The sequence below is a fragment of the Eleutherodactylus coqui genome, chromosome 9 (assembly GCF_035609145.1).
Source record: "Eleutherodactylus coqui strain aEleCoq1 chromosome 9, aEleCoq1.hap1, whole genome shotgun sequence".
Taxonomy (NCBI): domain Eukaryota; kingdom Metazoa; phylum Chordata; class Amphibia; order Anura; family Eleutherodactylidae; genus Eleutherodactylus; species Eleutherodactylus coqui.
The window spans coordinates 119,049,936-119,072,737 of NC_089845.1; the positions used below are offsets into that span (position 1 = coordinate 119,049,936).

General features: G+C 41.7%; 2 protein-coding genes across 4 annotated transcripts in view; one reads left to right on the top strand and one right to left on the bottom strand.

The window, feature by feature from the left end:
* The window catches only part of RIDA (reactive intermediate imine deaminase A homolog), a 34,192-nt gene extending 26,470 nt beyond the window's left edge, over window positions 1-7,722 (top strand). For both annotated transcript variants that reach the window (XM_066579018.1, XM_066579017.1), the window contains exons 3-6: window positions 938-992; window positions 4,809-4,877; window positions 6,085-6,140; window positions 7,479-7,722. In XM_066579018.1, the coding sequence (XP_066435115.1) occupies window positions 938-992; window positions 4,809-4,877; window positions 6,085-6,140; window positions 7,479-7,547 (249 nt within the window). In that variant the 3' untranslated portion in view covers window positions 7,548-7,722. The remainder of the gene's footprint in view (window positions 1-937; window positions 993-4,808; window positions 4,878-6,084; window positions 6,141-7,478) is intronic.
* Window positions 7,723-11,172: 3,450 nt separating this feature from the next.
* The window catches only part of ERICH5 (glutamate rich 5), a 36,390-nt gene continuing 24,760 nt past the window's right edge, over window positions 11,173-22,802 (bottom strand). The window contains exons 2-4 of one of the 2 annotated variants that reach the window (XM_066578404.1): window positions 18,513-18,812; window positions 14,548-14,661; window positions 11,173-11,578 (exon numbers count right to left, since the gene is read on the bottom strand). In XM_066578404.1, the coding sequence (XP_066434501.1) occupies window positions 11,562-11,578; window positions 14,548-14,661; window positions 18,513-18,812 (431 nt within the window). In that variant the 3' untranslated portion in view covers window positions 11,173-11,561. The remainder of the gene's footprint in view (window positions 11,579-14,547; window positions 14,662-18,512; window positions 18,813-22,802) is intronic. The other variant, XM_066578405.1, reaches the window with a different exon arrangement.

The window sequence follows — 22,802 nt, forward strand, 5'->3', positions numbered from 1 at the left end:
GGCTGTTTCGGTCGGCACACCATGCCATCTCCACAGCCATCCAGTCACGTAGTCAGAGCCTTTGCTGCCCACTGAAGGGGAAAGTTGACTGGCATAAGCAACGAACTGCCCAAGAATTGAACAGGAACATTGAGCAAAAAATTGCTGCAGTGACGACACATAAAATCACCGGAGCGTTCAGCAATACGGAGCATCGGGTTCAGCTGTGCTTGACCATTGACGGAGGACACTTGCAGCACATGTTATGAGGAGTGCCTGATTCCCGATGAGTAAGGTATGTTTTGACTAAATTTCATTAAAGAGAGCTTGACCTCTGTACAGCACTGTAAACTAAGCTATGGTGCCGATCGGGAAGGTGAAGGGGAGTTGGGGATGGTTTTTTTAATTTGTTTTGTTTTTTTATACTCGTCCGATCTCTTATTCCTGCAGTTTTCCCTGGTGAAGTTCACAAACAGCACGAAAGTATGACTCTTAAGAGTGCTATGTGCGAGCTTTCACATAGACTTCTATATAGATTTTCAGACAATACACGTACTTCACCAGGGAACACTGTTAGAATAGGGGGAGTATATGAAAAATAAAAACACCCCCTGGCTCCCCTTCACCTTACCGAACGGCACTTTCTTACTTTATGATGCTGCTCAGAGGTGTTCGGGTCCCTTTAAAGTGTGTTCATGAGTCTTGGAGTTATAACTGATTATTTCGGGCCTCCAGTGAATGGGACACCCTGTATAAACTGCATAACCCCAGTAACAAATATTTGTCATTCAGAAGACGACGCGATGATTCTCATTAGTTGTACCCATTCTACAGTTTGTTTCCTGAATGTGTCCCATGTTCTGATGTTTTACAGAATATATTGTGAAATCTCTTTACACTATAGGAATATTGCCGTATAGCCACGGTCTAGCATTGACATGTTGGCCTTGTTTTCCAGGCTTTGGTGAATATGGGTGAAATTCTTAAAGCTGCAGGATGTGATTACAACAATGGTATGTTATAGACTTGTACTCTTTAGATGATCTGTTATCTTCCAATATACATGCGTCTTTCTATGTGGCCTTTTCTTGTGTTGTCTGTGTAACTTGGTCATGGATGTAGATGGTTGCTCTGTTTGTTGATGATAATATGAACTTTGCTGCTAATTAGGAATATTTTTTTTTTCTTTTCTTCTTTTTTAATTTTTAGTTACAAGTCTATCCACTAATGCAGACTTGTAAAAATTTTTGAAAATTCTTGTAAAGGTAAGACCACACAGTGGAGCTAAACGCACGGACCCAAGTCCTGCTCACCTGTGGTAGCCAATGGCTGTATGATTTTGCCAGTAAGTAATGCAGCCATTGACCATCGCATATGGGCATGGTTTGGCCCTGTGCATTCAGGCCCATTGTATGGTCTCACCTCTAGGTCCCTGGCACACTGGCATATTTAGGGCCGTCTGTCTGTGTTAGACCCCGTTTACACTGAAAGATGATCGCTCAAACGACAGTTTGAGTGACAGTTTTGAGCATTCATCTTTGCATAGTCTCTAGTAGCTAAGCAGCTGCTTAAGAGCTATGCAGGTGGAGCGGGACACCACTGCTATCGCTCGGCGAACAATAGATCTTTTTTGCATAAGAAAACAGCTGCATTGTTCTCCGCGCTTACAGCTCCTGTCCCGCTGTGAACTACTAGCAGGACACGAGCTGAAAGAATCTTATCAGCGCTTCTGACTGATAACAGCCTGCACCGCTGATAAGAGTTCATTGCTCAATTCTAGAAAACTAGAAGCTCGCTTCTCCATCTTTCAAGCTCACCACTCTTCTACTTCCCCACCGGTCATGTGACCAAGCCGCCACATTCAGCAGAGCAAGCCTGATGTTACGGACATGTCTTTGTCCTCTTAGCATACAAAAAAAAAGAAAAAAAGTAAAGCTACGTGACACTCGCATAAATAAAGGTATCAGAATGCTACAAACAAATCTATTAGACATATAGAAGTTGTCCAAAAAATGTTTTTAAAAATCTTTAAAATTCTCCAGAGAGAAAGTAGTCAAAGTCCTAAGGTGCATCAATACAATAAAGAATGGGCCCATTATACACCCTGCTATTACAACAATGCAGATAGATAGATGGATGCTGCACCCTATTTTCCGTTATGCTTAACTCTTTTCCAGGACATCACTGTGGGTCTTTTATGTATTAAATTATGTTTTTTTATGATTATTTATACATTTTATGCAGACCTAGTGGTTCTGTAAATAAAATAAATAAATCTTGTTATTTTTATAGCGCCAACTTATTCCACAGCGCTTTCAGGTAACTTATTTATTACCCCACCACCAAGCTGGGTACTCCTTTTACCGCCTTCATAAGAATGGAAGGCTAAGTCAACCTTGAGCTGGCTACCTGAATCAGGCGGAGATTGAACCAGCAACCTTCAGGCCATGAGCGCGAGTTTAGGGCTGCATTTCTGCTGCCTTAACACTCTGCGCCACACAAGATTCCCTGATGTCCTGTTTGTGACTTTATTTATGAAAATTGTTTGTATCTGCATCGGTGTATCTTGATATCGGTAATTGATGATATATTTATGTGAATGTCGCGTATCTTTTATTTATTTTTTCTTTTTTACATATCGTTTGTTGATGTGTAATATGCTGAACAGCTATTATTACTTAGATCTATGGTTGTGCTTGCCTGTACATGCTTTTTGGTCTCCATCACCTTGGGACACTGCCAGAAGCCCTCCCTCTGCTTCACAGAGCATGTGCTAGACTGGAGACGAGGGGCGGAAGCTGATGGTGGGAAAGGAGTTTTGTGATGCTATAACACGTCTACCACTGGGGACATGTCCAGCACTTCCAGTGTATTGCCCGTGACCACCAGTCATCTTGCTGCGACACTGGTCATATGACCAACGGGGATGTGATAGAACGGTGCCTCTAAACCCAGGAGAGGTCAGCTCTAAGTAAATAGTGAGGACACTGCATTAGGCTCTTAGGGTTCATGTTTGCACATGCAATAAAGACAAATATTTTGGTCTTTAATAATATGTATTCTGGGAGGCGTTTGAACTATATAAGGCCTTGGTGCAAGAAAGACGTGTGCGCCCCTTACAGCTGATTTGTCAAGTAAAGGGACTCCTTCCTTTTAGTTATCTTGAGGCATCCATGAGTTTGGATTCACTTTTGTTATAAGGCATCTTTCAGCAAGGCCAGCTAATTTCCTATTCTTTTTGAGATCCTCCTGACTCTCCAAGGATGGCAGATTTCGGGGGAGATAAGAATCGGGCATTTGGATTTCGACTTGTCTGATCAGTTTGTTTTCAGGGAGATAAGCTACCGCCAGAGGTGTCTTGCAGTGATATGTACTCCCTCTCCATTCGGAACACATATCGGAAAATATAGCTAACTAATGTGTATGGCGAGCCTGTTTGTCCTAGGGATATTAAAGTACCCATTAAATAGACTGTTAGGATTCATGACCATTCTGTCCCGGGACTGGAGGGGAAGGGGAATTTATTGCCTGCATCTCTTCTTCTCTGCCATCCTTCTGATCCACCAGTTTAGGGTTCTGTTTTCAACTTCCAAGGTGGCCGACACAATCTTCAGACTACCTTAATCCCATAATGCATTCATAATGTTGAACTATTAATGCACTATACCTGCTCACGTCTGCTCATGTGATGAGCACTAGCCAACCAGAGAGCAGTGCATTAGGTAGTTAGAAAATTGCTACAGCCATTTGCAATTAAAAAAAAAAAATTAAAAAAAATGTCTAAAACCAGTGGATTGGAGGGCCAGCAAAAAACAACTGCAGGTGATATCCTCCCCCCCCCTTCCCCTCCAGACCTGGGACAGAATTTTGTCCCGAAACCAGAGGGTCGCTTTAAAGTTAAAAAGATCTTGTTGCAGCTTGAATTTAATTTTTCTGACTCTTTTAGGGGAAAAGAGGCATTTTGACCTCGGAACCCTGTAAAGTTTTATTTTGAAATAATGTATAATAAAGAATCACAGTATTGTGGACTAATTGGATGACCTCAAAGTAACTAATGGGAGCACTTCAAAGTGGTGCGTTCTCTTTTCGACCAGGCCCCTGTGCAGCTGCAGATATGGTGTATCTTCTGCATAAGAGACACCAAAGAGCCATACGCACTGCCTGCAAGACATCATCAAGCTTTTCCCCAACCGGCTTAAGAGAAAACCTATGCATTGTGGGTATTACTATACTTGCTTAGCTTTGCTCATAGTCTTATCAGTGCTTGGAACATAGAAAGGCTTGCTTTGATGTCTTATATGGTTTTATTGACATGAACATTCTTAAAGGGGTTGTCCAGTTACCGGACAACATTCTCCCAATGGCTACGATTGGGTTAAAATAACAAAAAGAACATTATGTAGCGCTCCTCTGCTGTGGGGATCCAGCGCTGTAGCCCCGACATCCTTCCAGTATTTTTTGTGGAAGAGTCAACAATGACTCTGAAGCCAATCAAAAGCTGTAGCGTCATTGTTGCAATCTCCCGGCACCCAGGATGTGAGCGTTGATGCCAGCAGAACGGGCAGTGACACTGCAGCGGTCAGGCGACTTCATGTGACATCTTCCACAGCAAACACCGAAAGAACGACTGGGTAGAGCGCTGGATCCCCAAAGCGGAAGATTCCAACTGCATTAACATATCAGAAGAATATAGTTTGGGAACTGGACAACCCCTTTAAGTAGAAAAAAGCTAAGCAATACCCAGCAGCCCAAACTCTGCGTGTTGATTTTCGTTGGCATGCACCCATCTGTTTTATTATATAAAATCTAGTTCTGTGTTTTTATTCTAGTTGTGAAGACTACGGTGTTATTGACAGATATTAATGACTTCAATACCGTTAATGAAATTTACAAGCAATGTAAGTATTGAGAAGAGCAAATCTTTCACATAGTGCCATCATCTGTTTGTCAAAAAAGTGACTAAGTTACTAATACAGTTATCAAACTAAAAGCATTAAAATACTGTATGACCAGAGCCGGACAGCCTGTGGGTGATACAATGTTGATGGGCAGCCATGTGCCTAAAATGGTTTCAGGGCCATGATGCCTCCGGCTCGCTGCTGGCTGGATTATAGTTGATGGAAATTGCTGAGATCTACAATACTTATGTGTACCAGGAACCCAATTAACAGTCAAGAGTATGTGGGCACCTCAGCATCCTTACTAGATTTTTTTGGTTTGTTTTCATTCTCTCATTTCAAAGAGTGCCACCATTTCCTTACTGCTAAAGTTTAATCTGTTTTTTTTTTTTCACCTGGGAAAACTTTTTACACACTTTACTAAAATTGATCTGGTGTCAGATGATCGCCCCTAATCCAATGGGAGTTTGAAATGCGAAGTTGCTTTTGGCCATACACTTAAAGAGGACCTATCACTGGATACAGTCAGCAGGGCTGGATACATAGGTCTACAGTTATGACTTTATCACCACCACCCCCCACTTTTTTTTTTCCCCTCCTGGCTTTCATCACTGTGAATGTGTCAAGTGGGCACTCCCTACCACTCACTGTCAGTAGGTCACATAGCACTTGCTTTACAGGTGAGGTGAGTATGAAAAGAAAAAAAGGATGGGGGGGGGGGGGGCGTTGAATAGAGTCAACAGGCTGAAGCTACAGAACCATACAGATTTTGTCCAGTGACGGGTCCTATTTAAGGGAAATGTATTGTAGCCATTCATTCATATGTGTAGTTGTCCATGTTATAAAGGCCAAGCTGGATCTGCCAGATCTACTTTAGATGGGGAACACCTATATTGCATTCAAGTGTCCCAATACGGTACATGGAAAGAAGCGATCTTCATGTTCAGTGCAAAACAGTCAGGTTCTTGCATATCAGACTTGCTGTGATAGTGCCACATTGGAAGCTGCTCCTCTCTCCAGTACAACCCATTCTACTACTGCTATTAGGCTATGAGGCTCTGAAGTCTCCTTCGTGTTTTATACCAAACGCAAAATACCATGACCTACATTTTATACCTTTTTTGGTTTATTGGTTGTCTATTTACTACTGTATGTATATTTTCAGCATGCTCACCTCCCAACTGTAGTGATTTGCTTTGTTTCACAGTTTTCCAGACTAATTTCCCAGCCAGAGCTGCTTACCAGGTCGCCGCTCTGCCAAGAGTAAGTGTTGGGTTTTTGTAAATTTTAAGTTGTCTTTCTATCTAAACATTGGAGTGGATGGAGGGAATGCTATAGAATAATAACAGATGAGTACTTACCTAGATAATAGCCAGTAGCTGCTCTGCCCCATTCCTTCTCATTCAGCGGTTATATAGATATTTGTAAACTTTCTGCACTGCAGCATCAATGGAGACTTCACAAGTAGCAAAGTTTTTAACTTGACTCAACCCATTAAGATAGCTTTCTGTGTCACAGTTTATTTACCTTATCACAATAAAAGTCAACGTAAAACACTTTTTAAAGGGTAACAGTTGGTTTTCAATGGCTTAAGATAAGATACTTTGTCACAGAAGGTTATCACTGTCAAGTTAAACTTTGTCACATCTGTAACAGATGCTGGGGTTATTAGGTGGTTATAGAAGAGGATGTATAACTCCTTGGTGAAGAGCCACTTTGGTAGATCTGGCCGCCCGTGGTTGGACCTTCATTTGAATTGTATGCAGTCCCCCTGTAGCGAGCTGAACCTGCAGTAAGTAATCAGCTGGTCACCAGTACTACTGCCTTTAGACCTGTTTCACGTGTAGTGCACAAGTGGCACAATTTTCTGCATGAAAATTCTGCAGCTATGGTATGTACAGTACAATGTTGGTGATTCGTGTTTTAACAAACCCTATTCATGAACAGCAGAAAAATTCTGCTGTGGATTCAAGTCATGTTGTGAATTTTCAGATCCATGGGTCAGGAGGAGAGGTGTCGTGTCTCCTTAAGGAGAGCACCCAAAAAGTGTGTAGAGACACCTAGGGGTGAGTGGGTCGGGGATGGTATAGTCTCTCTCCAAGGAGAGTACCCAAAAGGGGTGTGGGGACAACTAACGGGTGAATAAGAAGACTTATAAGGCCATGCTAGCTCCTCTGCGTAATTTATGCAAATAAGGAATATGGAAAAATACCTCTGCAGCGCCACCTATTGGATGGCAGCAATCCTTCAAATTCACATTTGATTTAAAAGATTGCTACCATTCAATAGGTGGCGCTGCAGAGGTATTTTTCCATCTTCCTTATTTTCAGATCCATGGCATGACCTATTGCAGAAAGCTCACTGTGAATTTCATTCATTACAAGGTAGTGAATGAAATCCCATAGCTACAGTAAGTCCGTAATAAAACCATGTGCAGATTTAATTGTGGATGTTTGTGTGCAGAAATGTTGCACTGTGTGACACTAGCCATACAAGCCACATCAGAACATGACCGTCTTGCCGTTAGAGCAATGTAAGTATTATTTGGCATCCCTACATGAAATGGTTCTACTATAACGGCTTTGCTTTTCTTTCTTTAAGGGAGGAAGAGTAGAGATTGAGGCGATCGCCATCCTTGGACCAATCACTGAAGTTTCAAGTTCCCTATAAAGATCAATTACATAAAATTATCTTTTCCCTAGTAGGTCATAGAAACACAATTTCCACCATGGTTTATACATTCCCATTGTTTAGTGCAGCGATGCATCCCGGACGCTGGATGTGACATTAGAGCGCTATATTAGGTATTTTTGACTGGAATAAATGTTATTTTTCTTCTACAAGATCTCATTTATTACTGGTTACATTAGAATACTAAATTATCACTACAGCTAAATTATGAGCTGCTGCCTCTATGTAGTTCAGTCAATGATTATACAAAGTACGTGATGGCTCTGAGCCAAAGCATGCAATCAATAAGCCACAAGGTCAGCTTAAAGGGGATGTACTGTATAACATTTTTTTTCTTTACCAATTCAAACCAGAGAGTAAAACATATTTTTCTAATCCTGTTTTTTTTTTTTTTTTTTTTATTCTATTGTCTGTACATGATTATGGGGGCGCCCATCTTGCCTCACCTGCATTTATAGATGCTTTATAGCAGCCTTGTGGGCCACAGACACAATGGACAGGAGGGGACTCAGTGTTGTGGGTATGCTCAGTTACCTATGCAGAGGTCATTGTGTAGGGAGGGGAAGAAGGTGGGCGATGACCATTGCCTATTCTGAATCGACACATGGGTGTCACTCTAATTGTAATCCTGTCTGTGATAAGAATAACAATCCATTTTAGCAGCATTCACATCCACCAACTGTTTCCTGTAACTACAAATAAGATTTACACAACGTCGAGAAGAAATTTTGGACCATTTTTCCCTGCAAATGTGTTTCAGTTCATCAATATTTCTGGGATGCCTTGATGCACCGCCCTCTTCGGGTTGACCCATAGCGTCTCAATAGTGTTAAGCCTGTGTTGAATACTGCTGGTATATATATATGTCACAATGCTACTCGATCTGTAACCTAATGCCAAAGAAGACCTGGAATCCTTATGTGTGATGTTCTTCAAAGCATTGTCAACCGCATTGGCTGTCCTGAATCACCTGAATCGCCCACAGTGCTGCTGCACGGACTAGAAATGGCTTTTTTTCAGATGGAAAAGGAAAAAGAACGTATACAATCAGAGAAGACCTCGCCTGCAAGTAACTGGATCTTACTATACTGTAGCAAAGGGGTATTCCCATCTGAGTCTGATAATGTGGTTCTTAGGTCTGGGACCTGCACCTGTCTTTAGTTCTAGACCCCGCTGCTCCCGACCCAGCTGAATGTGGTAGTTGGGACTTGCGTAAAGAGGCTTCGCTACGCTGTTTCCGTAATTCTCATGGAAGTCAATGGGAGTTGCGCAAACAGCACAGCAAGCTTGGCTGTAACTATAACTGGGGACCTGTGGAGACCATGCAACATCCATTGATTTCTGATGGACTTTTCACAAAGGATGGAATTTCTCTGGATAGACCATTCCACAGCCCCATGTTATCCTATGGGCTTGAAATCCACATCATTTCAAATTCACGTGTCTGAATTTAAACCCGCATGTCTCTTTTCGGCAAGAGAAAAAGTTACCACCACGAAATTAACGACTTTTTGCAGAATTGATGCAGCTGCTTTCTAATATACGGAAGAGATGTAATTCCGCAATTTTTTTTTTTTTTTGTGCTGAAAAAAAATACTATAAATTCCACAAAAAAGTTACACAACGCATTTCATGGTTAAAAATAGGAGGAAATCCGAAACTGCACTGGGCATTATGGAGGAATTTTGCCAGTGTGCAATGTCCCTAAGGGAGTTACCATCTAGAGAGCCCTATTCAGCTGTTTCCATTAGTTCTCACCACAACATTCAGCCAGGCTGTCTAAAACAAAAAAAGAGAACACATTATAAGGCTGCAAACTAAAAAACGTAATGTATGTAATTCGCTTAATTTGGTCAAATGCAATCCTATGGCAGCGGGCACAAACGGAAATCCCGCCCGTGTGCATTTGGCCTTTAGTGTTCCCTGGCACTTGGTGGCCTGTTGGAGGCGCAGCACTACTGGTCAGGTGATGCGGAAGTGGCATCACCTGACCAGTGGCACTGTGCAACACTGATAGTGCAAAGACTTCGGAGGTGAGGGGACCGCCAGATCTTGACTTTGTTTTGGATGGATGCAGAAATGCTGCGGAATTTGCCGTATAATCTTCCGCTGCCATTTCAGCTCCGTGTAAGCACAACCCAAAGTAGAATAAAATATGGGTTTTGTTGGATGGTTTCATGTTTCTTTGAACCTTTGGATCCCTAGTTGGCTTGTGAACTACTCGTGTTTTATCTGCACGCGGCTCATTCTGATATGAATGATTTTGCCAGGACTCTGTAGCCTTTAACCCCTTCCCGCTGCAGGGCGTAAGTTTACGTCCTGGGAGCCTGGTACTTCCTGCAACAGGACGTGAACTAATGTCCTAGAGATAGCGCGGGATCACATGTGATCCCGCAGCGGGGGGGGGCATCAGAGATGCGCCCCCCCCCCCCCACCCCCCGCTGTTAACCCCTTCCCTGCCGTGATCTAAGTAGATCGTGGCAGGGAAAGAGTTCACAGAGGGAGCGGACTCCCTCTGTGTCTCCGGCCGGCTCTCGCGATGTTATCGCGAGAGCCCGGCCTGTCCCCATGGTAACAGGACACCAGACAGTGGCGTCCTGTATTGCCTATGCCTATGATCGCTGTATAAGCGATAAGGCATGGCAGAGCAGTAGCTCTGCCATGCCTTATGACAGCGATCATCAGGGTAGTGGTCAAAGTCCCCCAGGGGGACACAAACAGTGTAAAAAAAAGCAAAGATTAAAAAAAATCAATTTAAAAAAAACAACATTTTTTTATGCTTTTTCTCAGATTAGCATAAAAAAGGTAAAAAAATAAAACCCCACATACTTGGTATTGTCGCGTCCGTAATGACACGTACAATAAGTTGCACATGCTTTTGACTGTGCACGAAAAAAACGCAAAAAAAAACCCGCTAAAAAACTGAGGCAAAATGCTAATTTTTAGCATTTTGCCTCACTAAAAATGCAATAAAAGTGATCAAAAAAGCCGTATGTACCCCGAAATGGTACCAGTAAAAACTACAGCTAGTTTCGCAAAAAATAAGCCCTCATAGAGCTCGGTACATCAAAAAATAAAAAAGTTACAGGACTTTGAATGCAGCGATTTAGAAAAAAAAAAGATTTCCAAAAAAAAGGGGTTTTATTGCAGAAAAGTGGAAAAAAATGTAAGAATTTTGGTATCGTTGTAACCGTACCAACCCGCAGAAAAAATGGAATGTCTCATTTATGCTGCATGATTAATGCTGTAAAAAAAAAAAAAAAAAACTATGGCAGAATTGATGCGTTCTCTCCCTGCTATCATAAAAAAAATAATAAAAGTTTTACAATATAGTTAATGTAACCAAAAATGACGCCGATAAAAACTACAGTTCGCCACGCAAAAAACAAGCCCTTATACGGCCGCGTCGACGGAAAAAATAAAGTTATGGCTTTTGATAAACGGAGAAGAAAATCCGCCCAAAATTGTTGCGTCCTTAAGCCCAAAATAGTCCATGTCATGAAGGGGTTAAACTCTTCATGTTTATAACTTACCTCATACAGATGCTTTATCTGAACGCTATGTAGGCTGCGAAACAATGAAAAAAACGGAAAGCACGACATGCTGTAAGTAATGTCTACATCATTTAATGCTAGAAAATGACAGCGGATCTTGCACATTAACATTGTGTGACCATTACTGTTTCAGATCACAAGGTGGCGACATTTTCACTTGTCTTGAGGCTCCTTTTTTTTTTTCTTGACACCACATACAGAGGAACATTGATATCACGCAAAGAAAGTTCAATAACCCTCCACTTAACAGAGTTTATATTGATAAGGCACAAACGGTGGTGTAGTACAACTCTTCTTGTGACTACATGCTGAAGTCTTGGCAATGTGACATGAGAGGAGTTCTGATCGGCTCTCACTTAATCATCTAAGGAAGAATCTCCAGAAAGTTTTCAGTGACAGTACAAAAAAAAGTCCAGAATGTGAAGATTTCAAAATCAATTTACCCTTCCACCGTATCTGCGAAAAGAAAAAAAAAGGTTTTTTTTAAAAATAACATTACAGGATATCCTTGTAGCCTAAGAGTGACTACCCACTACAGTTTTTTTCACTGCGAAATTCGCAGCGGGTTTTTTTTCTGAAGGGGTCTATGGTCTATGGAACTTGTAAAGTTAAAATCGCGATCGCGCAAAATCGCGACTTTGCGCGATCACGATTTTAACATTACAAGTCCCATAGACCCCTACAAAAAAACGCTGCGAATTTCGCAGTGAAAAAAAACTGTAGTGGGTAGTCACCCTAAGACCCTATTTACACTGAAAGATGACCGCTCAAAAAGCACTCAAACTACAGTTTGAGTGACAGTTCTGAACGATCATCTTTGCATAGTCTGTAGTAGCTAATTAGCAACGAAATCAGAAAAAAACTGATCAGAACGCGCCTTATGCAAACTGCAACAAAAACGACATAACTGTATTCTATGGGTCAGTACGATTGCTACGATACCAAACTTGAATAGTTTTTTGTTTTTTTTTTTAATATACTACTTTTTTTTTTCAAAGACATTAAATTTTTTTCAATTATTTTCTGCCGTCATCTTGTGCGCGTAATAACTTTTGTATTTCTTCGTTGACATATCTAAGCGAGGGCTCATTTTTCGCGGGACGTCCTGTAGTTTCCGATAGTACCAATTCGGAAAACATACAACTTTTTGATCGCTTTTTATTGTGTTTTTTCTGGGAGACAGGGTAACTGAAAGTGCATTTCTGGTGTTCTTTATTTTTTTTTTTTTCGGACGACGTTCATCGTACGGGAAAAATAATGCACCACTTTGATAGATCGGACTTTTATGGACGTGGCGATACCAAATATGTATTTTTATTTTATGATTTAGATTTTCTAATAATAGATATGGCAAAAGGGGGGTGATTTAAACTTTTATAACTTTTTTTTTTTTTTTCTTTACAATTAATAAAACTTTATTATTTTTTTTACTTTAAAGTCCCCCTGGGGGACCACAACCAGCGATGCTTTGATTGCTCCTGCAGTATGACTTAATACTACAGCATTACGTCATACTGCTATTTGACAGGCAGTCTATCAAGCCACCCCACGGGGATGGCTTGATAGGCAGTCTGGTAAGGCAGCCCTGGGGCTTTTCAAAAGGCCCCCGGCTGTCATGACACCTGCACGGCTCCCCCTCAATCACCGCGGGGGCACCATGCGGGACCCCCGAACATCGTTCGGGGGATTTAAATGCTGCTGTCAGCTGTAATTGCCTGCGGGTGTCAGCTGTAATAAACAGCCTACGCCCGCGCTGTATGCAGAGAGGTCGCCCCGCGACCTCTCTGCATACATACCCAGACACTCCAGGACGTAAATGTACGTCCTGGAGTGGGAAGGGGTTAAAGATTACCATTTAAAATATTTTAATGGTAATCTTTAAGGATAAAATATACATTTATAGGAGTTTACATTATTCCTATGTTTTTTCAAAGAGTTTAATACTAATATTACCGTTATTTATATTTTTTATGTATAGAGGTGTTTTGAGAAGTTTTTTAATGTATAATATGTGACATTGACAAATAATACCTCTATTTGATAATGAGTTGTACGCACAAGTGTAAGGTCGTTTGTACTTATGCAAAGGCTGTTGATAAAGCTTATAGAAGAACTGAAACGCACATATGCGTTTCACAACAGGTCATGTGACCGCTAATGTTAGAGGGTAGGGAATCCTTCCCCATTCATTACGTCATGAGTTACCTCGTGGGGATGCCAGGAGGAGCCTTGTTGTGAGTAATACTTGTGCTTGTATATAAGCTAGGATATTATTGTTTGTGTGTAAAGCTTGAAAAAGGCACATGGAGATGCTGAAACGCGTAGCTTAATAAACTATTTTAAAGAACAGAAGTTTATAGTCCTCAGTGGCACGGCTTAACCTTTTGCTCTTATTACGGATAATTAGCAACTAAAGAGCTATGCAGGCTGAGCGGGACACCGCTGCTATCGCTTGGCAAACAATACAGCTGTTTTGCATAAGCAAACGGCTGCATTGTCCTTGGCGCTTACAGCTCACATCCCGCTGTGAACTACCAGCGGGACACAGGATGAAAGAATCTTATCAGCGCTGCTAAGAGTTCATCTAGTCTTCTAGAATTGAGCAAGGAACGAATTGTGCATGAAAAATGCATGATGTCCGTGCATTTAGACGCAATGGTTATCGCTCAAAAGATGGCTTTCAGCGAATTTTGAGTGAGAATCGTTGTCTAAATGGGTCTTAAGGCCCCCACACACAGTAGCTGTGTGCTGTCTGTGTAAATCTATGAACAGCACATGACTCTATTATAGGGCTATGAAGCAATACACAATGATTTTAATATGGCTGCAATTACCAGCATCTGCCACTACACAGAGGACGGAGCATCAGCTTCTGCTCTGTACTTTCCGTGTGTTGTGCTGACAGCGGATGCCAAATCAGCTAATTGACTGAGGTCCTGAGACGATCAATGGTATTTACCTTGAAAACACCCTTTTGAGATAACAAAGATATCATATCCATAAACATATCAATCACTTTTTCAATATATCATAGTTGTGTATTCCTGATCTTAGGATAATAATTTACAGATATTACTAGCATACATTTCAGGGTTGGACTGGGCTCACAGCGGACCTGACCTCTATGTAACGTAAGCAGCTTTCTTCACCCACCATAACAAGAGTAATTCAAAAGTAACACAATACATAGATGATGGCGATACAAGTAACTCCTATCGAGGATACTGTTGTAATTGTCCAACAAACAAACCAGTTTGCCTGTACACACTGGATGTATGTGTAAGTTGGAGTATCTTTTTTCATAACTGGTTCGCTGAGCCAAGTAACCGTAGAGCAGCGGTGACAGATCTTCTTATTACGTAGACTATAATGTTTGTCTCACCAGTGTAACAAAGAAGAGGACATTCACTCCCCTATCAACGTACCCATCTCTGGTTCTGCCTCATCCACTGGGTGTCCTGTTTCATCCTCTTTTGTCTCCGGGCCCTTGCTCACAGCCTCTTCATGTATCTTGGCTTCCACAGCTTCTTCTATCTCACCTGGACACAATAACCATGGAGATATCAAATTAGACCTCTGCGTACTACTGCAGGTTATGTACAGTGTCACTACACACTGTAGAGTAAAACCGCCTTCAGACGGATAGAATATGGTTGCACTACCCAGACCTCCCACAGATCGACTAAATGAATGTTAAGCTAGGGACAGCGCCTGCCTAAGAATGGGCGACTAGTGCAGACTGAATGCTGTGTGCCTGCTACTAGGAGGAAGAGGAGGTGGTGGTACTTGAGGTATGCTTTGTGATCCCCGCTACAACCTGTTCTGCGCACTGCGGATGTAACACACGGGCAGAACCACTTATAAGGAATGGCAGCGGGCCGCTCACAGTTCCTGCAGAACGTGGAGCTATTGCTTCAGTGGGTGCCAATTGAAGTGTCAATTTAGCTCATCCTCTACCGCCACATCCCCTACCCCTTGCTTTCTTCATGTTTTCTATATTTTGTTCTTTTTTTGTTATCTTTTTCTGCAAACTACACTAAAAAGTAAACTTTGTAGTTTGCAGAAAACCACTGCTAGCTGCATAAAGCCTGCAAATAATATGTAGTGGCCAGACTGGCAACTCTGAATGATATCTGAAGCCACTGACATGCACTGTGTGTATTTACGGTTTCCCTGTTTGTTTTTTTTGTTTTATATTAACAAAAAGCACCACCAAGCAAATGGGCTACAATTTCTGGGAAGCACAATATGTGAGATCAGAAAGCTGCAGCGTACAGCTTGTATGTTTGTGCACAGTCCCTGTTGGCACTGCATAACTGAATTCCCCAAACTCCACAACTAGCTCTGTAAGGTCTGCAAATAATTCACAGTGACCAGAATGGCGACTTTGAATGATGCCCAAAACCACAACCTGAGAACTGCGACATTCCCCACGCCAAAGTATAGTTTGTCGGTCTGCTTTGCTGCTATATGTTAACAGCAGCAACGTATATAGCAAATATACAGACCACGTTTCATACAGGCATATAAACACGATGCAGCTTCTCTTTAATAGAACCCTATTTTTCTCTGCTGGTATACAGGATCATACCCAGTATCAATATATGCTCACAGTGGCCCTGTCCTGACCTACCATCCAGGCCAGAGGCGCTACCTCTCTTACTCTCTGTCAGAAACATGTACCAGCATTAGGCAGTGCTATGAAGGAAGAGATAATAGCCAACCTGCTTTAACCATAGATCTGGGAACATCTCTAATCGATACTCCTTATCTTTATATATATGGTTGCGGCTGACTAGTATCTAAACTATATAGGGACGCAGCGTGCTTACCACAAGCTGCTCTCCCTATATATAGATACATGAAGAATAATAGGAAATATATAGATCACAGACTTGCAGTATAGGGAGTGATGGCCTATACCAAAGGCTATCACCTCATAACAATGCAATACTGTGCTATATAGAAGAGCAGATTGTCCATCACAATACTGCATTCTCTGAAAAAGAGACAGATCTATATCGTTTACAAATATAGAAACTACCTCTATAATAGAGGTGTCCTTCTATTAGTAACCACTCATCTCTTATTTCAGTTGATTCATCTGCACTGCCTATGTCTGACAGAGCGAAAATGGTCCTCTTTAAAGAGAGCTATTAAAACTCTGGAACAGGCATTAATCTAGAACTAAAGCCATAATCTCAGTGAAAAATCTCCTGATGACCCGCTACAATAAGCGGAGAAACGCGTTGAGATTTTAACCAAAAACACGAAGAAAATACATATAAAAAATTGAAGATTATGATATTAAAATTGAAAAGATACGAATAGGAGATGAGCCTTTATTCACTTGAATTATGAAATATATAATCGCATCATCAAGTCTAAAGGCACACACCTCCAATATCCGCTAACCTTCCTGTCTTGTGATATTGAAAAAAACAAGACCAATCGCTGCCATAACAGTATTCATCTCAAGTCTTGATTAATTTCTATCATAAGACCCGAAATATGGGAAGTAATGCGTAAGATATTAATCTGTTCTTACCCATATCCAAGGTTTTTGATATAACGACAGCTGCTGCACTATTATACAAATTTACAGCCCCTCTTGGACACTAATGAGGGTGTGAAAAAATAAGTAAGCAGCTATAGTCGTTTACTACGTGACTAAGGTCAATATACCTCTATAACAAGGAGGTTTTTTGTAGTGCCCCGTTTTGTGTTTTATTTTTTAAAAATTATTTAATAAAGGAAGTATTTTAAACTATGTCTAAACTGTGAAGGGCCAGTATCAATATATGCGCTATAGAATATCTGGCCCTAACAACAGAGGACATGTTATATAGGCATATAAATGTGATGCAACTTCTTTTTCTGGTCACTCCAATGTAACCCCAGTATACGAACTTTCACGCTAAGCAGCAATATATCTGGTGTAGAATATCTGTCCCTAACAACAGACTCGGTGTTATATAGGCATATAAACATGATGCAGCTTCTCTGTCCTGTTCTCAACTGTAAAATGGACACTGGTTATACTGTACCCATGTTATATATGGCTAGGTAATATGATGCAGGCAAACAAAGACACTGCTATAAGATGGAGAACATGATGCAGATGGGCATCAGCAAGGCGCCTTGGCTGTACTCTGACCTCTGCAATTATGGGAAATTTAATTATCCTGCAATTTTCGCCAAAAATCAGAACAGGCTTGCCAGATTCAATTTACCTAAAATCGGGGCAATTTATATCGCCCGTCTGATCAAGATGAGCCAAACTAATCAAGGTGTGGAGATATTATTTGGTCCGAATACTGTATAGCATTCGTAATGTTGGGTGTGTTTTGTTCAGTGATATTATGAAGGTAATATGGTCATAATATTTGGACCATCTATATACAGTATTTGATATGATTTAAGGGTCAGGTCTGAGAAAGCATATCAGTGCTTAGCGGTTTATAACACTATTTCTTAGTCTTAAGTCTTCATTCACATGAGCATATATCGACCCCATTTTCATGGCCGGACAATATACGTAACCCATCTGCTGCATTGGTTTCCAATGCCTCAGTTCAGACGGCCATTTTTGCAGTGTGTAAAAACAGCAGGTCGGCAAAGGTAGGGCATACGGTGCGCATTCCGGTTGGCCGTTTTTATGCCGACTGGAAAAGACAGTTCTGGAACTATCTTCCTTCCTAAATATGGTGGCCAGCTCCACAGACTCCAATGGGAGCCTGTGGGAGCTGCCGAACAAGGGAGGTGGGAGGGAGTTTAGCCGCGTCTCTGCTAAACTTCCTCTCTGCCCCTTGCCGGCTGTTGGCAAAGAAGGAGGTGGGAGATTGGCACACTAGCTCCCATCCCACCCCCTCCTATTGCAGACACATGGCAAGGGGCGGAGTTTAAAAAACTAGCTCCCGCCCCCTCCCATTGCAGACAGCTGGAGAGGGGGGAAGGAAGGAGTGGGGGTTTAGCAGAGCTAAAGTCTCTCCCCCTGTCTGATTGTATCCAATCCTCAGCGTATACTTGCCAGGACCCAGGCAGTCTGAATGGGCGCATAAACAGGAAATGCAACTGTGACATGGCCATCCAAAAATCGCAGCGCCCGTGTAAAAGAGTCCTAAGGATAAGGACATACTTAGTTTATTCAGCGTAACCCGACAGGAAAGTGTGTTTTTAGAAAGGGAACATTCAAAATTTTGATATTGGGTCCACCGTTTTCTAGTTATACCCTTGAAAATACTGTCAGGTTCTCAATCACATTACTGTAGCTATACAGTACATGAAACTGCAAACTAACAGTCCCCAATTAGGTAACCATGTCCCAACAAGTATTTACACATGGACCACTCCTTTGCTTTTAAGACATTTCTTATCCGTAACCACATACCCACACTGCCTCGTAACCAACCTTCAACCACTGAACTGTCCTGACCAGTGATCAGGTCTGAAAATTCTTCGACGTGGCCAGTTTCCTCCTCTGCCGGTTGGCAGCTAGTTCTACAGTCTTCTGGCGCCGGCTCTGCAGTTTCTTCTTGATCTAACTCGACAGCTGCCACAGCTTCAGTTTGCTCCTCTTCCGGTGGAATTCCATTCGTCGTTGGTTCATTCTCCGTCAAGGGAACCAATTTTGTTTGATCTGGAATAGTTTCAATGTCATCTATGATTTGGTCGCTGGCTTCTGATGATGCTGAAAGTAAAGACACAGTTTAGTGCACATTGATGTAGTTCACTGATTGACACTTTAATTGCAATTAGTCCAGGAGTTTAAAAAAAATTGATTCTATTGCAGCTTTTTTAATCCTTATTCCTCTTAGTAGTCAGTTGATCCCTCTAATTCTAAAACATGAAATTACGGCATTGCAACAGAAAAAACAAACAACAAACTCAGCACTTGCAAAAAATTAATTAAATGTGCAGGTGCGCGTACGCCATGACTGCGCCAATACAGTACAAGCAAAAACACGTGTTCTGTTGCCACATTTTTGCTTGTAAAGAAATGACAGGATATCCTCCATGTACTTTCCATTAGTGTGCTATGAGCCTAGTAATGACGACACTGATGTTTTTAATAAAAGTATTAAGATTGGCCTAATTAGTTAATATATTGAGCTTTTGGCTAATATTACTACACTTTTTTTTAACCACTAAGACTTAAAAGGCGTTGTCCAAATAGTTTTTCTTTTTATTAACCACACACACACACTCCTTATTTTGTCTTAAAGGGGTTGTCCCGCGGCAGCAAGTGGGTCTATACACTTCTGTAGGGCCATAATAATGCACTTTGTAATGTACATTGTGCATTAATTATGAGCCATACAGAAGTTATAAAAAGTTTTTCACTTACCTGCTCCGTTGCTAGCGTCCTCGTCTCCATGGTTGCCGTTTAATTTTCGCCCTAATGGCCAAATTAGACGCGCTTGCGCAGTCCGGGTCTTCTTATCTTCTCAATGGGGCTCCGTGTAGCTCCGCCCCGTCACGTGCCGATTCCAGCCAATCAGGAGGCTGGAATCGGCAATGGACCGCACAGAAGAGCTGCGGTCCACGAAGGGAGAGGATCCCGGCGGCCATCTTCAACCGGTAAGTAAGAAGTCACCGGAGCGCGGGGATTCAGGTAAGCGCTGTGCTGTTTTTTTTTTAAGTCCCTGCATCGGGGTTGTCTCGCGCCGAACGGGGAGTGGGGTTTGGAAAAAAAAACCCGTTTCGGCGCGGGACAACCCCTTTAATGTTGGGTCGTAGTTTGGGACAGGTGACCTAACAGTACAGGGACCATCCTATAAGTACTGTAAACCAAGTTATGATGCTCATAGGACAGAGAATGAGGAGTCTGGGGGTATGCTTATTAGACTTACCTGGCTCCATGCTCCTGCGCTGTCACCAGTGGAACTCATGCTCATTCACTGAGGCAGGCTTTACACTGGCAAGGGCAATATCGCCTTTGCAATCCTTCTGAAAACTCCTGGATGCGAGGTGTTTTCACATGGAAACAGCCTTGCATTACTACGGGGCTGAATAAGTTCTGTCAGAGCCGCAGCAGGAAATCGCTATGCTCTCCCATTGTTTTCAATAAGACGGGCACCACTGCTGCCGACACCATTGAAAACCTGTGGATGTAAGGCGTTTTCACATAGAAACAGCCTTGCATCAGTGCAGGGCTGAAGGATTTCCTCATCGCGGCTGTCAAAGCTGCAGTAGGGAATCACTATGTTCTTCCATTGTTTTCAATGGGGCCGGCACTGCTGCCGCCAGCCCCAATAAAAACAATGGGCGATATCACAAAAAGATAGAACATGCTGTGATCTTTTTTTTCTCCCTGCAGCATTACAGGGAAAACATTGCAGGTGGGAATGAAACCATTGAAAAATCATTGGTTTCATAACCATGCGTTTTCACTCACTCTCGTATCACACGATTTTCTCAGACTGAAGAGCTGTTTAGGACATTTAAATGCTGCTGCCAGAATTCACAGTGACATTTAAACAGTTAACAGCTCCAATCGGCTTTCTCTGTTAATGGCTGCTATGGACGGATCTGCTCCCGAGTGTGCTCCATATAAGCCCATGTACATCACTCATAAATTACGGCAGATGAAGCCATGGGTTAAGGTTTCTAAAGCATTTAGTTTTGTTTCCATTGGACAGTTCGATTAGATTTTTTTGACACACGGTAGCTCAGTGTACTAGAGCTAATGACAAAATGTCATGGTGATCTAGCACACTGATTCTCAATGTTATGTTTGCTTTGGGGTTTTTTTTTGTCTAGTTACTACATTTTTTCTAAAAATCAGTAGTGATACCTCGGTTTTCGTCGATAATCCATCCATATGAATCACTTACATGTAATGGGAGTTGTGTGCGCCTCTATCATATAATGTATGACTTTTATAACTCCATGGCTCCACTACAGATCAATCATACTTCATAACACTGGATAACCTACAGCACAACCTAACTCGCTGTATACCGTAATGCTGCTAATTGACTGGCACCACTTCAAACTTTCACTTGTGTGGGTCTCTGAGGGTTGTAGTTTTAGTGGATGACAAAAGTCTTTTTAGAACACTGATATAAACTACAACTCTCAGAGACCCACACAATTGAAAGTTCCAGCCAATCAGCGGCATTATGGAATGCAGCGGGTTAGGCTGTTCATGGAGTTATAAAAGTCATGCATCATTATATGATAGAGTGACATATGCAGTGCATTCTTGAAGCATACTTTATAAAAATGGCTGAGAAAAAGAAATGCTGTCAATATTCAAATGAATACTTGAAATACGGATTCATCCCTTCTCCTACAAATGGACAGCTTCCCTTGTGCCTAGTTTGTGAAAAGGCATTTTCGAATAAAGATATGAAGCCTTTGAGACTGAGTGATCACCTTGCAAAAATGCATTCAGACAAAGTGGGTAAGCCTATTTCATTTTTCCAAGGTTTAAAGTCAAAGTTTGAGAACCGCAGCACTGTAGGCAAGCTATTTGGAAAATCCGCTCTCAATGCTGACAAAGGCCTCTTGCTTCCTATAAAGTCTCTTTATTAATAGCGCAATGTGGCAAATCACATACTATTGGGGAAACATTTGTGCTACCCGCAGTTAAAGAGATTGTCAGTACTATGCTGGAGCCTAATGCCTGTGCCATGGTGAAATCGATTCCTTTGAGTAATGACACAGTTTCAAGAAAAATTGATGAGATGGCTGCTGATGTGGAAGAAATGCTTTTGGACGTGATAAAGAACACAGAATTTGGAATGCAAATTGACGAGTCAATGGTCAGATACAATGAAGCATTGCTGCTAGCTTACGTTCGTTTCATTAATCTGAATGAAGAGGTAGTAAAGGAACTGTTTACCAGAAATTTAACCACCGACACAAAAGAGTCCTCTATATACAAAAGAGTGAAAGAATTTTTCAAAGAAAAAACATCCCTTTAACAAATATACTTGCTTGTGCAACTGACAAAGCTGCATCCATGATTGGTCGATATTGTGGATTTATAGTCCATTTAGAATCTGCTATAAAGGGCATAATGGCAGTCCACTGTGTGATCCATCGGCAGCACCTTGTTACTAAACATTTAGGTGAGAGATTGCATGATTCTCTGCGCCATGTAATTAATGCTGTTAACAAGATAAAAGCGCACTCTTTGAATGAACGGCTTTTCCACAAGCTCTGTCAAGACCATGACAAAGAATTCAAACATCTACTCCTACACACTGAAGTGAGGTGGCTGTCAAGAGGAAAGTGCTTACGACACTTCTATGAATTTTTTGACACAGTAGTCAAGTTTCTTCAGCCGATTGACCCAAGCATTTGTGATGCAATCAAACTACGATGTCTTGATGTTGCCTATCTTACAAGGAGACAAAAGGAATTTCATTAAGGCTAAAGGTATAATCTCTTCCTTCATTGCCAAATTGGCGCTTTTTTTACCAATAACCCGAGTCGATGCAAGCTCTGTCAGTTTCCGAGTCTTCAAGAAATTGCACGCAAAGACGGAGACAAATTTCAACATGCAGACTTATTTTGCTCACACCTCAAGCAAGCCATGAAGAGATGCAAACTAGGTTTCATTATCTATGTACCCTTGACATACCAACGTGGGTACTCAATCCATTTTCAGCAGACACAGGAGAATTTCATCCCAGGTTACAAGAGCAGTTGATCAACTTGAAACATGATA